Source organism: Lycorma delicatula, chromosome 10 (genome assembly GCF_047948215.1).
Source record: "Lycorma delicatula isolate Av1 chromosome 10, ASM4794821v1, whole genome shotgun sequence".
NCBI classification, from domain to species: Eukaryota; Metazoa; Arthropoda; class Insecta; order Hemiptera; family Fulgoridae; genus Lycorma; species Lycorma delicatula.
Window position 1 is genome coordinate 4,510,823 of NC_134464.1, and position 16,823 is coordinate 4,527,645.

General features: G+C 33.1%; 1 protein-coding gene across 3 annotated transcripts in view; it reads right to left on the bottom strand.

Annotated features, from left to right (window-relative positions):
* The window catches only part of pcx (pecanex), a 192,970-nt gene that overhangs the window by 48,904 nt on the left and 127,243 nt on the right, over nt 1-16,823 (bottom strand). For all 3 annotated transcript variants that reach the window (XM_075377880.1, XM_075377879.1, XM_075377878.1), the window contains one exon: nt 2,355-2,561. In XM_075377880.1, the coding sequence (XP_075233995.1) occupies nt 2,355-2,561 (207 nt within the window). The remainder of the gene's footprint in view (nt 1-2,354; nt 2,562-16,823) is intronic.

Genomic DNA, 16,823 nt, shown 5'->3' on the forward strand with positions numbered 1-16,823 from the left:
TATCAGACTAAATACTAAATAATTGAAATTCTGGTATATACAAAATAAGTAGAATTTTATGATGAAGAAATATATATAAAAATCTTATTATCTAACTAAAAAAATATTTACACACAAAACAGCATCACTTTTCCATTCTTATTTTCTTACATTCTATCAAGCGTTGGAATAAATTTATAATGAAGCATAATTTGTAGTTCTATATCAATATTACAGTTATACAAAGACAAAATATACACAGAAACAAAAAGCCAATTTATGACTAAACATTTTTCAAGTAATAAAACATTTCTTTTTTATGAACTTATTCTGAATTGCTGCTCTCTTTTTGCTTCTTCTTCCTCTGTGACAGAGGCCTCCAGAAGTGTTCCAGTTTGAAAACAAGTTGGATGTACACCACAATTACAACCAGGGCACCAATAACCTTCCTCCTTTTCTATATAGGCCCACAAACTGCACATAACCTCTCCTTATGACCAGGAAGATGGGTCAATCAAGCTGGGAACTGGTTACTTGAGGAATCAAATCGACTACCCGTTCATCTGCACTCTCAACAAATGTTAATTTAGTACAAAACTAGCTGGCCAGGGCTTGCTTTGCTCGTCCAACCATCTAGCGGGGTTCTGCCTCCTTGACCCTCATCATGTTTGTGAAAATATTAAGTACTTTACTGAAATATTTTAAGAAAATAAATATTAACATTTTGCCGCAATGAATTTACTGTAGTGATTTTTTTAGCTAAAGCTCCATTTATCAATCCGCAACTTACATTCTGCATTTATCGCTCCATCTAGCTGCTTGGCCCGGCTTCACAGCCAGGCATCGCTTTGCTCTGCTCGGGGTGTAAAAGAAGATTCAGTTTTTGAAAAATTATTTCAAAAATTATTATTGTAATCGTGTAAAATACATAATTTTTAACTTTAGTTATAAAATTCACTATAATTTTACAAAATAATTTTAACTGTTTTCCACTCAACCCATGAGGTGCAGCCGAATTTGAGTTTTTTTTTATAGTCTTGCAAATGTTTTCAAGACACAATTCATTTTTGCAAGCCTCACCTAACTTCATGAACAATTACTGTAATTAAAAGATTTTTAATATTTATTTTTCCAGTACTTTAATTATTCATTTGGATTTCTTATTTTTATTTTATAATTTTAATGTTAGCCCTTGTACTGCTAGCAAATAAGCTGTTTGAATTTTTATAAATGGTTGTAATATACTGAAGATATAAGTAAATTTCGAAAAAATAATGGATAACCAAATGATCCAGAGTACATCTTTTTTAAGCAAACGTTAGCACTCAACAGGGTAAAAAATAAGCTGTTTGAATTTTTAATCGAGAATATAAAAGAAAAACATAAAAACCACCCTTGCAATAAATAGAAACTTTTTGCCAAATTAGATTTTTTTATATACCTATGGTGTCCTTAATGTTGCATTTAAAAAAATGCAAATTCTTTTTTTATATACATATATAGAACAAGATAAAAGAATTTGCAATAGCCACGTTGAGAATATTGTAAAATACTTTTTTCTAAGAGTTCTGCAGTATGCTTCTGCATTTTTGGTCATTCCACGTGGAGGATGATGTCATTCAGTTGACTGTCATCTTCTCTTTGACGTAATACAAAATCCACATTTCAGTGGTGGTAAAGATTGAATTGAGGAACTCATCACCTTTTTCTGTGCAGCGCATCAAGAATTCCAAAGCAGATCCATTTGGATTTGAAGAAAAATCCATTCGGATTTTTTTGTAATGTTCCGTTAAGATGTGCGACACCCAACGTTTACATACCTTTCTGTAGCTTAATGGTCAACAATGCAACCGATAACAGCTCTTGAAACAAAAAAGAAAAGAAGGGCCAGGTTGAAAATCGAGCAACGATCTTTTCTGATTTCATCATCGACATGTTTCAACAAGTTCTCAGTGATTATTGAGAAACCTCCCTAAACATTCTTCATTGTGCACATTAATTCTGTTATTTCTAAATCTTTCACACCATTTTCAGATGTTTCTTTCGTTCATTACATAATCACCGTACACAGCAACCATCTGCCTATGAATTTCAGCCGGCTAAACGTTTTGACGGTTTAAAAAATGTACGACTCCGTGTATTTCACAGTTGATTTTCCTATTAATTTTATAACGAAATAACTCACACGTAATCAAAGATACTACAACATGACAACTCACAAACAACATTGCAGTATGTACATTAGTAGCGTGGCTAAAAAAAACAACACAGGTTCAACAACCTTAAAGAGAGAAATATCCCAGCGGTCATTACTTTAGAGATACCCTTGTATCTACTACTTGCTAAATGAGAAATTAAAAAAAAAAAATACTAACCTAAAATAAGATCACCACAGAGTGAATGTTGCAAAGAACGAGTTAAATGTTCATAAAAAATAGAATTAAGATTATTGTCATCGGCACCCAAATTACGTTCTAAATGCGAAGATAATCTTGTATTTGAATGATCAACTCTACGTGTATTATAATCACGTTCCCAAAATTTAACCGGTCTTACATATGAAGTCATAAAAATTGCACTTCCTGAAATAAAAATTTTATACCTTGAATTTAAAACAAAAAAAAGTATTTCATTTTTATGAAACATATCACCACAAACTTTATAACACAATAATATTAAAAATGAAATGAACGTAAAGGAAGACAGCTAAAAAAGTATGTTAGCTTTTGAAAACAATGTGATAGTTATAAACAGAATTAATAAATGTTAGTTTGCAATACTTGGTACTTTAGCAAGCTTAATACTAATAGACATGATGAGATAAAAGTTAGCTTCTTCTAAATGTAAATTTTAATTTGTAACATTTTGAAACAGATTTTCTGTTTGTTTTCTTTTCAGTAACTGGAAAAAATTACTTTGAATCCACCAGTACTATAAAATAGTATCATCTTAATTCTTTTATATATCCCCATTGTGTTTATTGCGTTTAATTTTTTTAAATTAAACATTTTTAATCCAAACATGCAAAAACTTGTGTAATTTAGAACTGTCAAACATGGCAATTTTACTCATCAATATTGCAGTAGTCTTGAGCAACTATTCTGTGCGTCAGGCTAGTTACAATATATACCAAAGTAATAACTACAAATAGCTGTACCTACTTAGTATATGAATAGTAAGTCAGAATAGTGTATGATGAATTCTTAGTAGTCAAATGCTACTCTGGTGGGCTAACGATCTATTCACTACATCTATAATGCTGGAGTTATCTAAAATAATAATACAATCACATGGTTGTTAGTATGATAGGTGTTCCTAGAACACCTACCGGTGTAGAATTTTTACACTGCATGTGCTTTATTGAAGATATATTGCCACGTGCCAATTTTTTCCACTGTTATGGCTGAAATGAAAACTGTCTACAGAAGAAAAAGAAAATATATATTGAAGTTTTAAAATAACATTTTAAAGGTTTTGAGGTATTTACTAAAATTGACAGATTGCAGGATACTGGCAATGAAAAATTATAGGACAAGTTTATATATTTGTATTAACTGACTGGGATGACTTTAAAAACGAGAGCGAGTGGGGGGAGGGAGAGAGGGAGAGGATTGTGTGAGGAGGAGTAGTTATGAGAGGGTTGGTAAGAGTGGGGAGAGGGAGTGAGAAAGGGAGGTACGGGAAGAGAGAGAGAGAGAATGAGTGGCATAAGCAATTTTCTGTTTGCCTAGGGTACTTTGTCTACAGAGTGGATCCTTTATAGCCAAGTCAGTTAAAAGCAAGTTTACAGTCCCCAACATTTTTCTTCTAACAATCTATCCAAATTTTGGTTTTTCTGACATATATTTTATTCAGCGTTTGTTCTGCCAAATCCACACAGGTTGGAGGAATCACCTATCTCATAACAACATAAAGAGGTCCAATGTAGAACATCTGCTATTTTCACTGGCCAAAGAATGTCCTATTCAGAGTACTTTAAAGCCAAATCAAAAGCTACATGTGACTAGCTAGTAGCTGTTATTTAGATTGCATTGCTACTAGTAGTAGAAATTAATGTGTAAGTGTATTCAACTCGGAATGTGCATTTCCTTTACACAATAGCTGTGACAATGATCCTAAAAGTGATGACTACAGTAGGAACCTGAGAGGTAGTTAGTTGGTTGAACAGTTTTGATGAGCAAAGAAGAAAGATGAAAGAGGGGATTTAAGTGCAAACCAAAAGCGTCCACTGCACATAGAGTAACATGATTAAAACATAGCTTGTCACAATTCTTGGGCAAGAATTCCTGAGAGAGAGATAGACATATGCTTCAATTTAGTGCGAAGCAGGATTACTAAGCCGATAAAACATTTAAATTAGAAAGTTAGGTACAGTAATGTTAAACACATAATGAACAGTACAAAAATTACTTTACCAAAAACTGAAACTTGGATTTCTTGTGAAATAAAATTCATAATCATATAAAAAAATTACGGTACATTTTTAGTCCAAAGAATTAATATCTCTGGATTGGAATTTTATAAAAGTGTACATAACTCTAAGTAGTGTTGAAATGGGACTTAGGGCCAAGATTAACCTTTGACTCCAGGTCTGACCTTTATCTTTGACCACCTCCAGGTAAAAAATTGCCACTACTGGAAATATGCACAATAAACACGCTTGTGACACTTCAATAACCTTGTCTATTTTAAAAAGTTAGCTATTTTAAAAGTTATCAAATTACAATATATTTGCATCAGTGTCAAAACCTAACAGTTTTATGTAAATGCCCACCAAATTTTCATGCATTCATACCATGCTCTGATTTTATATTGCTACTGCATGCATTTATGTCATTCAGGATTCTACCAATTACTACTTCTACAATACTTTACTTCTGTAAAAAAAATTACTTCTGCTGTTAAAAAATTAAAATAAAATTAATATTATATTTTTTATTAAAAAATAAATAAAATGAAACGTAAATGTTACATTTGTACTAGTTTAATCTCAATAGAATATGTTTTAAACTAAATAATAAATATATGTTAAAAATAATAATACACTTTAAAAATTTAATAAAACTTTGAACGACACTGTAATCTACAAAGCTATTTTAAAAAATTGTATAAACTACCCATGCTTTGTAAAGGTCACATCTTTTATGTCTAAAGAGGTACGATAAATAATATATTTAATAAGTTGTGAGTGTAAAAATGAATAAGATATTCTTGCTAGAGGATGATCCTGATCATTGGACCGGAAGGCGGTGATCAATGGAGGTGCTAGACGAGACCTCTGCAATGGGAGTTCATGGAGCGAGACATTTACTATCTCTTCTGCTGACAGCGGCTCAAGACAGATGTTGGATAACTTTTGTTGACATTAACAAAACTGATATTGCTGTGACCGCTACTTGACTTTATTTCATTAGATGAATATTTGTATTACGTCAGCGGTTTTTATGTTTGGCATGTGATGATCACAACTGGATAAATATTAAATGAAATGTACGGGCTGTGGTCCAAGGTCGATAATGGACCATAGCTGTTTTACTTGTTTGTTATCGGTTGCATAATGGCTTTATTTTACAGATTCCCACAGCATTCATATCACATTTCGAGTGAACAGTACCACTACATGAATCTGTATGTACTATTACCTGCTGTGTTATCACTAACCTCTGATGCACTATCTGCATATGCATCATCCATGTTATCAAGCAGGCAGGTGGAATGACTTTCATTATGCAATTATGTGCTTGCTTCATTAAAATTAGTCATGAAATAAATTAAGGTAACAGTTGTCCAATATTAAACAATATTTCATTAAGACAGTAATTGAGCATTGGAAATAAAATTAATGTTGGGTACACGTTAGAAAATCCTCTTGTCGTGAAAACGAATTTGTTTTGTTTTATTTCTGTTCCTGCCTGTTTTTGTTGGTCCAATTCTGTTACCAAATACTGCCGGAATGATTGCATCATCGTCGCCTGCTTCAATAAAGTGAGCAGGGGTACCACAAATTAATATTTTCTTAAAATAAAATTAATATTGGATGCTGATAGGTTTAAATAATATTTGCATGTTTATAAAGTTAATGATTTATAAATTAACTTTGCCTGATTGATTTCAGGTTTGTAACTGTGGTCGACTGCACACACTGAAGTAGTCTCATCGTCCACCAGCACGTTTCCTTGCTTCATTTAGGAAACAATGCTGTGTTCTCAGAATATAACTGTTTGAATATGGGACTAATTTCTTTAACAAAGCTAACATTCAATTTAATTTCAGTGTATGTGTTAAAGGATATAATCTGTTAAAATAGACGTTTACATCAAGTTGTGGGTCTGCAGTAAGGATCTATTTCTCCGTTTCAGTTCTCCAATGAACAGAACCTCACTACTATGGCAACATCAATATAATCATCATAACAGATACAATTACCGATCCAACACCAGATCCATTAAAATCGAAGTAAGAATGTTAAAATGGATGTAGGCATTGAGCAAGATGAAGAAGTGGTAGAATAGCTGTGTAAAGTATGCGCTGATAATATTCATCTATTAATTCACAATTTTTGCAGGATCATATCTGGCTTGACGTGAATCAAGTTGGCAGATTTTCCTTGACAGAAAACACATTCATTTGCAACTTGAATACCTACTACTATAAAAATGATAATGAACTGTACAAGGACATCTGGCCACTTTTAAAGTTTATGACAGAAATATGATCATTGTGGTCTGAATCAATAGATAGTTTCGGAGTGAAAAAATATACTTTAATTGGGCTTTAGTACAAAAAGCCACTGGTGGGTCAGTACAGGAAAATGTTTTAAAACCAGAAACTTTGACATCAGCAACATAAATGATATTGGACGTACAATAGAAGACACATTCGAATCATTGTTTTGGGTAGAAGCAAAAAGAACAGACAGATGCTTCTGAGCATTGATAACATTTTAATACACGTAAGGCTTATCGACCTCTTAGAGGATCTCTTACATTTCCCTTCCCAAATCCATTCCAGGGTAACATTCCTATGTCAACGTGAAAAACAGCAACAATTGTTTCAGATGAGTGATTCTGCGTAAGTATGTGCATGGCCCTCAATGGGTACATATAAATCGATGGATATTACACCCTGTTAGGAAAAGACAATTTTGATTGCCTAAATTTTCCAACGCCTTTTACCGACGTCTACAAGTTTGAGAAGAGCAATGTTTCTGTGAATGTATTCTATGAGAATGAAAAAATTGTTCCAAACAAGGTCTATAATGCTGAAAACAATGACCATTTTGACCTCTTGCTTCTGTCTGGCAGAGATCACCAACTATTTTCTTACATCTCCAGTTTTGAGTTTTGAACGGTTGATTTGTTCTAAACTGATGGAACAAAGTAGAATAAAAATCTGTAAAAGGTGTCTCGCTTATTATAAAATGATGAGGACTGTGTGAGAAAGATGGTGGATCATCTAGAAAGGTATAGCAGTAATCCTCCGGTTAAAAGTCATCCTTCCCAACCCGTAAGACAGCTCACAACATGCATTAAAATTCAAAACCATACATCATATGTCTTCACTTCCTGTGGGATGCTATGCCGATTTCAAGTGCATTCTAAAACTGTTCTCGACATGCTGTTCCAACTCTAAATATTTGTAGTTTCCGCGGAGCAGCACATCCCTATGAGTTGTCTTTCATAAACCATCCTACCATCCTGAAGGCTGTCCAAAACAAGATCACCTCAATCCAAATAGTTAACAGAAGAAAGGCTGTGTGCATCCCTTTATCCTACCTGGCTTCGCTGAGAAACTGTTTTTTTTTTCATGATGTACGATGTTTTACAAAACAAAAATCCAACTCAACTGATCTCAGACTATCATCTACATATTTTTTGAAAAAGACATCCGCGTTAGTATTTCATTGTTAAGAAACACATGGAAGCCAACAGACCAACTGACCAACAGACCATATATCAGCAACAAGTACGATCCCTATCCATCCAAATGTCAAATGTACCCAGACGCAAACAGCTTATATGGATGGGCATTGAATAAGCGTCTACTGTACAAAGACATCCAGTGGTGAAGCCCAATATCATGATTCTGCATTACTAAATATCATGTCCAAACCTGACGATGGACAGATAGGTTATATACTTGAAACAGATGTAATCTCAACACCTGCAAGGTGTGCAGTGACTTCCCGTTTTTGCCCATAAACAAGGTTCTCCAATCTCCAGGTACCAAAACTCATACCATCATAAAGGGACAAGACAAAATATATCTGCAATTTCATCGTCCTACAATGGATGATTAGTAACCCAAAGGCAAATGACCAAAGTCCACAAAAGTTGCAGTTTGAGCAGTCTCCATGGTTAAAGGGGTACATTAAACTTAACACAACCAATTTCAAGACAGCTAAGAATGATTTCCAAAAAGACCTCTTTAAACTGATGAATAATGCCATTTTTATAAACGCACGTAAAACCTCAGAAACAGGGTCAACATCGAGCTAGTGTCCTCTGAAAGAAGGCTGATGAAACATTTTGGCAAGAACTAGATTCAGGAAAGAATACTTTACAATGAAACTTTATGTGCTGTCCAGGGAGCAAAGGAAAAAATATATTTCGGCAAGCCCAATATATGTGGGCTTTTCTGTGCGGGAGTTGAGCAAATTCTGACGTATGAGTCATTATCAGTACCCAGACTTTTATTTACATAGTAAACACACAAATATTAAAAAGAAACAATTAAAAATTAATTTAAAAACTAAACAAAAGTAATATAAAAATACAGCAAAAATGCAAAAAGCCTATTATGTATGTTAAAAGCAAAATAAAACCACAATGAATAAAACATTAAAAAAGTAACTTAAAAGAATAAAATTACCATTTGATTTGGCATAAGCCAAATGGTATAAAGTTAAAGATTGTAATCAGATTTTTGAATCCAGTTATACAGCCTTTGCAAATTGTAAAACATCTGATAACATCATTACATTGTTCCTTAACATATTTCACAGTTCCTTAACATGTGACACAATGTTTCCTAGTCTAAACATGTGACACAATGCAACATAACATAATCCACAAGAATGTGTTGCACCATAAGTTGGCAGTCACAGTGAACACAAACAGGTGCATTAGTCTGATTCATGAAGTATCCATGAGTCAGTTTAGTGTGCCCTATTCGCAAATGACAAATAATAACCTCCTCTTGATGGTTATTCCTGAATGAAGATCTCATTGGTGACACAGTGTTCTCAGTTGGGGAAAGTTTATTGTTGATGGTAGCATTTCATCACTTCTACTATGAAGTGATGAAAGAAACTACGGATCCAAAATCTCCCAGTTGTATATGGACACAGATAGTTCTTCTATAAAGTGGAAACAGATGATTTTTACAGGTCTTTAAGAAAGAATGTTCATAGACTACTTCAATACATCTGACTACCCTAAAGACCATCCTTATTTTTTGGTGAAAAGCAAGGAGTTAGGGAAGTTTAAGGATGACTGCAACAATACAACGCTGAATATTGGACTGAGGGCCAAACTGTACATGTTCAGAATGGGTTCTGATAAGTGGAAAAAAAAGAAATTAAAAAGGATGTGGTCAAAAATGACATTGGTTTACAGAACTATAAAATGTATTTGCTCAACAGTACTGCTTTCATTTAAAAGACCAACAAAATGTTCAGGTCTAGAAATAGAAAACATGTCAGTGAAGCAATTTAACAGAACAAACTGACCCTCTATTATTTTGATGACAAACAAGTGGCCATTGGGAGAATCTATGCCCTGCCGAGAGGGGGGGATCACATAGATAGCCCGCTGGAATTGAGGCAGGTCTTTGGTGAACATCTGCGTTAATTTTTATTCATATGCTGACACTGAATGGTTAGATTAGTAATGTCCCCAAATGATTGCAAATATGTATATGTATTATAGTATTAAGAAAATAATATAGTAATAAAGATGTATTGTGGTATTGTATATATAATTATATATACAATATTGTAACATGGCATTGTAAAAATATGTGGTGGTGTTAAGTAAATGTTATAGTAATAAAAATATATTGCATTGTAGCAATGTAAGAATTTATTAAAGGATTTAAAAATATACTGTTGTAGAAAAGGTATTAATGTGATTGTAACAATGTAAATACGTATTTATATAAATAATGATGTAAAAATCTAATTGTAATGATGCAAAAACGGTTAATTATGAACATATATTGCTTTATTAAAAGGTATTGCTATAATGTAGTTACGTAAAAATAAATTGGTATAGTAATAAAAATATATTGAAGCAATATTATTATTGTTTCTTTTTAATCTTAAATTGGTTGCATAATCTGCGTAAAAGATGAACCTGAAGAATGGTAATGATGGTTGACAGCTTTTGAAGGAAGCTGTGCGTTTACTTTTCTCATGTTTATCCTTTATAAGGCAAAAAAATGAATTCTTTATTCATTTGACATTAAGATATGTGAAAGGGTATCCAATTACACATATTAACACAAAGGGTAGAGCTGCTTGCTTGTGACCACCACCAGCAAGGTAGACACAATTATCTGATTTGAAATGTAGAGCTCAAGGACACTAATAATTTGTATCAGAACAATTTATTGGAGATGATTCCATATACACATATTAAAGTATATAATGAAAGGTAATAGATTGTTTTATAAGTTTGCATTTGTAAAACTGCTAAAAATTAAAACAACAGAAGTCATCAAAGCTCTTGAGTTATTTTGAAAATTACTAAGATGAGTCATTTTTCAACAGATGGTAGAAAGGACTGGTTAAATTTCACGGATTAATCAATTTTTACCAAATATATTAATCACTATTCCACTTATAGAAAAGCTTTTATAGTTGAACGCTTTAATAGAACTTTGAAGAACAGAATGCGGCATATGTTTACTGAAACGGATTGATATTTACAGAAGGTTATTGATGTTAGACAAGGATTGATATTTTAGATGAGTAGAACAAAGTACAATTCATATCACAGAACTTAGGTTTCTAAGTCAATCATCATCAGAAAGAAGAATAAGGCAGGGTAAGGCATAACAATTGCTTTCTTCACAGAATTAATGTAAAAGTATGAAAAAATTTTAAGTTGGTGTCAAAGTGAGGATAAGTATGTACAAAACTATATTTGCCAAAGGGTACTTGCCGAACTGGACTGATGTATTTGCTGTACAAGCTTTGAAGCCTATAATGTCTGTCACATATGTAATAAAAGTTAGTAGAGGTAAGGTAATAAAAGGAACATTTTACATGGAATTAAATAAAACAAAGTACAACAATACATTTTAAAAGAGAAAATTTAAAACTGAAAGGGAACGTAATGCTTGTACAATGGAGGGAGTATGATAACAGTTCCAATTTGTGGGTTGATAAAAAATCTATTATTAATGGAAGCGCTTCTAAAAATGAAGTTCAAGGATTAACAAGATATGCTTTTCATATGTAATTTTGATAACTTAATCGCAAACAATGAGGAAAAAATTAAACATAGATATAGCAAGTTGCTTCCCAATAATATCAGGTGTTTAGATGTAGGCCTTCAAACTGTGGTAAGGCACAATTTTTAAATTGTTATTTGATCATAATGGTTTACGTTTTGGTAATGTCTACATACTTTTTTTAAATCACTTTATCAACTGAATTACAAATTTTTATAAATGTAATCCAACACTGAAGGTATAAATTACACTTTGGATCACAACCAAGAGGTAGTTCCTCCTGAAGATATAGAACCAAATTTGGTAATGATTTTCAATGATGTTTGTGAAAAACAAAACAATATTAAGAATTATTTAACTGTGGGAATCATAATAATATTGACATGTTCTACTTAAGTCAGACATATAGGAAAATCTCAAAATAACTATAAAGAGATAACACCAACTTTCTTTTCTTTCTTTTGGCATTCTGACAGGACAAGTGTAACTTAAGGCATGTTTACCATGATCAAGTAGCCCTGGATATGACATTTGACGAATTTAAACATTTATGTGATTGTGTGTGGAATCGCAACAAAAATGACTTCTTAGTTGTTGATAAAGAAAGTGCAAAGACAAAAAGGCACTAACACTTTAACTTCAAAGTCTGTATTACAGAATTTGTTATGGAGTAAAAGAATGCGCACACTAGCCTACATGCTTTTTGATAAGCCTGCTTGCTAGTGAACCCACTAGCCTGTACGCTTCCATTAATGGGTCCGCTTACTTTCCGTTACTGCTAACTGGTTCACTAGCGAGTCCACTTGCGCCTTTTATTATCATATATATGTAAAATGTTCTAGTATATTTCATTACATTTCCTTATGTCCAAGGTAGAGGATCACAAGCGAATTACTGTGATTGCAGTGATTCAAAATATTATAAAGAGCAGCTTTACAGCTCGGCTTGAGTGAAAAAAAAACAAGTGTATGTGAAGAAGTTTAGATATATTTCCAAACCGATTACCAAACTAGTTGAGAAAATTTCAACTGGTGAAATAATCAAATTGTGTAAGCCTAAAGAGGAAGTCGAATCTGCAATTCCGTTAGACCATACATCATGTTGAAAGATAATAAAAAGCATTATGAACACGATGATGGTGATGTTTGCATGAATGATTATCGAGCTAGAATGGAGAGAAGAAAAACAAAAGAAATGATTGAATCCACCAAAGAGGTTGAAAGTAAATGTGTGCAGTCTGAGTTGAACAAGAGGATACAAACTGAAGGGACTGTACTACTCGAGTTTACATCCCCTGCTGATTTATGGGAGGTAGAGATGCCAAAGCAGATAAGGGATGTACTTACCCCTAAAAAACTTTTGTCCTCACTGGAAGAGTATAATTCATCCGTTAGAGTAGAAGAAATGCTTGATAAACCAACAGGAAAGCTGCAAGCTGTGCCGTGGCATCGGTTAAGAATCAATTCGAAGGCACACTAGTTAGGAAGTACATGCTCAATGCCATAAGCAATGTAAAAAATCAGACTAAAAATGTAACAGAATTCTCTATCAAGGTGAAGATTTGAAAATTGGAGCAAAATCTATGCATTTCGATCAAGATGATGGAATTTTTATAGGTGACACATGATTCAAAGGCATGCAGGAATAAACAAGTTGCTTTTTAATAAAGAACAGTCTGTACATATATACCAACGAAGACCTCAAGGTGTACGAAGAGATTCTTATGCTTACTAATGCTTATAAAACACAGAACTCTAGATATGGTAGTATAAAATTGGACGTAGGTCTGAAATATTTTTAAATATTTGAAGATAATAAGGAAGTTGTTTCCAGTACAGAAAAAAATGGCAGATGGGTAAAAACGCCATTGGTTTTTAATGAAACTGCAAGAGTTGATTACATCTAGTTTGATAATCCAAACGAGCTTTGAGAAAGACTGAAAATGTTGATTAGTTTCAAAAGACACCGGTCATAATGGTCAGCAGAACAAATTATTTTTGTAATCGAAAACTGCAAGAAATGGGAATTATAAAAGAAGATATGCGTTTATCTGTGTTAATTGTTCACAATGCCTCTGAACAGAGCAGGTCGAGATACACTCTGTCAAAGAAGGGTGATATCAATGTTAAAGAGCATCATATCTGTAATTTAGGTAGTGCTGAAGATGCTGTTAATAGGAACAACTAAGAAGCTTATCGATGAACGAAGAAAAATATATCACAACAATATTGAAAAATATATAACAGAAAAATATGTGCTTCATCTTAATTAAGACCCAAATTCTCAACAATACGCTACAATTTTCACAATTATAAATTGATAAATGTCGGCGATTGTCATGATATGCTTGAAGCAGTAATCAAAGGACAAGTATACAATTATCTTTATTATTTACATTGTTTGTTGGCAGGGGAAAAATAATATAGAAATTACAATGGACAAATAATTTCATGAGTGTATTAAGTATTGAAAACAAACATCACATGTGTGTGCCAAAAAGGTAATAGTTCAAAGAGAAAAAGTAGACTGTCTGTTCTCATAAAAAATTCTGCGGGTGATCCAGCTAAAAAAGCAGTAGCAACAGTAATAAAGGTATCGATTTATTGCTGGTAGAACTTCACATACTAGATTCCATTATTACAGACCAGGAAGCAAACTTCAAGAGAGGTTTAAAAGAGGAGATCGGAGAATAAATCTGCTGGATGCTGTGTGCAAGAAGCATGATATTGTATTTTCTAAGTATTCAGATTTGAAGAACAGGGCTGAAGCAGCAGAATATTAGCAGAAAGAGCTTGGGAGACAGTATTCATCTGATGCTTGTATCAGTGAAAAAGCTGCGGCTTGGGCAGTAACTAATACTTTAATTTTGGAGTTTGAACTAGTTGAGTTCACTAAGAGAACTAAGACTAAATTTTGTTGCAACATTTTTGGTGGTATGTTGTGTTCACTGCCTTGAAATACGAGACATTCATGAAATTGGCTCATAATAAGTAGAACTAGGCACGGGGTTTGCGCTTCCATGAGCTCGGTTAGCTAGTTCAGAGGGATACAATATAGGATATTCAAGATGTCCAGACAAGGCCTACAGCGAAGGCAAAAGCTGAGTTCAACAAATCACTGATGCAAATGTCTACCGAGGCATTTACATTGGTGGCATCCCAATGAGGCCATCTTATTACTATGAGATGTAAAAGTCAGAGGGCGATAGTTGATTCCTGTTAAAGCCCAACAGGGCTAGGAACAGAGGGAGGGGGTGGTGACCAAAATGTCACTTGGCGGGTGTCTTTCCCTACGGGGTTGGGATGTAACTAATACCATAAACATCCTCTTGTAGCTCAGTTGGTAGAGCGGTGGACTGTAGTAACTAATATCATGAAGCCAAGAGCAAATTCAGTGGAATTATCCATAAATGTGGTAAAGGCCTGTACTTTAAACACACTTCTCTTTACTTTAAGAGAAAAAAATGTCACACACGGTCGACAAGCAAGTCAGCAAAAAAGATGCCACTGTTAAAAGTTTTCCTCTATTGGATGTGGATCTGTGGAAATTTGTGCTAAAGATGGATAAATGCTTAAGTATATCTGAATATAATTTTTGTCATTTTAGTAGATGGAAAATTTACGATTCATATGTCCTTGAAGTGTTAATGGAATTTGCAGAAAATTACAAGAGAATACTTTTGAACGTAAAACAAGAACTGATACTTTAAATGTCTTCTTCTGACAGTATCATTGTTTACTTGTATGAGTAAAACAATTATAACATGACACTCTACAGCTATGTGGAGGACCCTTTAGGTACAAGTCACAGACAATCAATGAATGGTTGTTGCTCTTAACAATGATGGAAAATGACGTACCTATAACGATGGCTTTCCAAAGGTAAAATCTGTACAACTACCCATCTGTTCTATAACACAGAAATATATGTGGACAGTGAAATGTGTTTCTCAAGTGGAAAAGCCTTGTTATCTCATAGTAGGATTCCAAACAGACAGAAAGAACTAAGCAAATAAGTCAGTTTGAATTTTGACAAATGCAACACCATAAATATGAGGTTGTAAATAAATTCTGTAAACTATATATGACATGCAAGGTGATTTTATTTACATGTTTATTCGGTTTTATAAATCTTATTATAACAAGCAATTGGGGGAAAATTTAATCAACATAAGTGACTATAAAATTTGTACCTTTATTTGTATTCGACTGCTCGAAACAAAATGATTCATTAAAACGGGTATGGTAGTTGTGTGGATCAATTTGATCTTGAATTCGAATATCTCCAATGAAACTGCATCATACTATCTAATAATTACAGATTGTATGATGCAATATATTCAGTTGTACAGTATGGTAAAATCCCATTGTATAAGTAAGTTGACATTTTTCATAATGAGATAATACATTTTGTAAATTGGAAAACAAGTGGATATAACAAACATTCGATATGAAAAAAAAACAACAGAAAAATTAATAAAAAAAATAAAATGTTTACTTTGATTGTTTTATGTTATGCCTTCCAGGGGAGATTTCACTCATTAATAAAAAAAATCTCAACACGCCAAGATTCTATTGCAAAGGTGGAGTAGAAATGCAACCAATACTTTCAGTTTATACAAATGCGTGTAACAATATTAGTTTCATTACTTGTTTCGTTATCGTCAAGTAAGGTGTAATTGAGTTTCATGGCTTCCTTGATAATACTGACAAGATCGTAAAGGAATTAGTTGATCGTTACTTCTTTACAATACTTTTCTTTTGTCCACCTTTGCAAAATCTAACCTCAAACTGAGATATTGAATGTTGAATTGGTTGATAAACAATTATCACCATTATAGACTGGGATTACAGAGATGCTGTGTACATTGAGGATACAATGAAAAAACTTTGCATTTAATCAACATAAACAAACACAAAGGAATACATAAAGGCTAATTCTTCCTGAGGTTCCATGACAAAGTTCAACAGATACAAAAATCCACTCCTATACCTTATTTCACAAATGTAGACAACTGTCATCTCCAAAAAAGTGGGAAATGTACACTACATAGCACATGTTTCTAAATGGATTGGTTGAGACAACAAACATTATCAAAGGACTTTTACAGAGAGGTTGATTAATTTCATTCGTTTCGATATATCATCAGAGATAAAGAAAATCTCACTTTAGACCAAAGAGTCAAATATAATTGGCTCGGTCAGACTTTGAATTTGCACGATCAATGTATAGATTACTATGTACAAAATGTATCTATGTTGTATAAGACATAGTACCAAGAAAGTCATATTAATTATTATTAGTAATAATAGTTTAAGTCAAAGAACTTGAAATATCTTACAAAAGATACTGATGACGGAGGAGGTATTTCTATCCACCAAGTTATA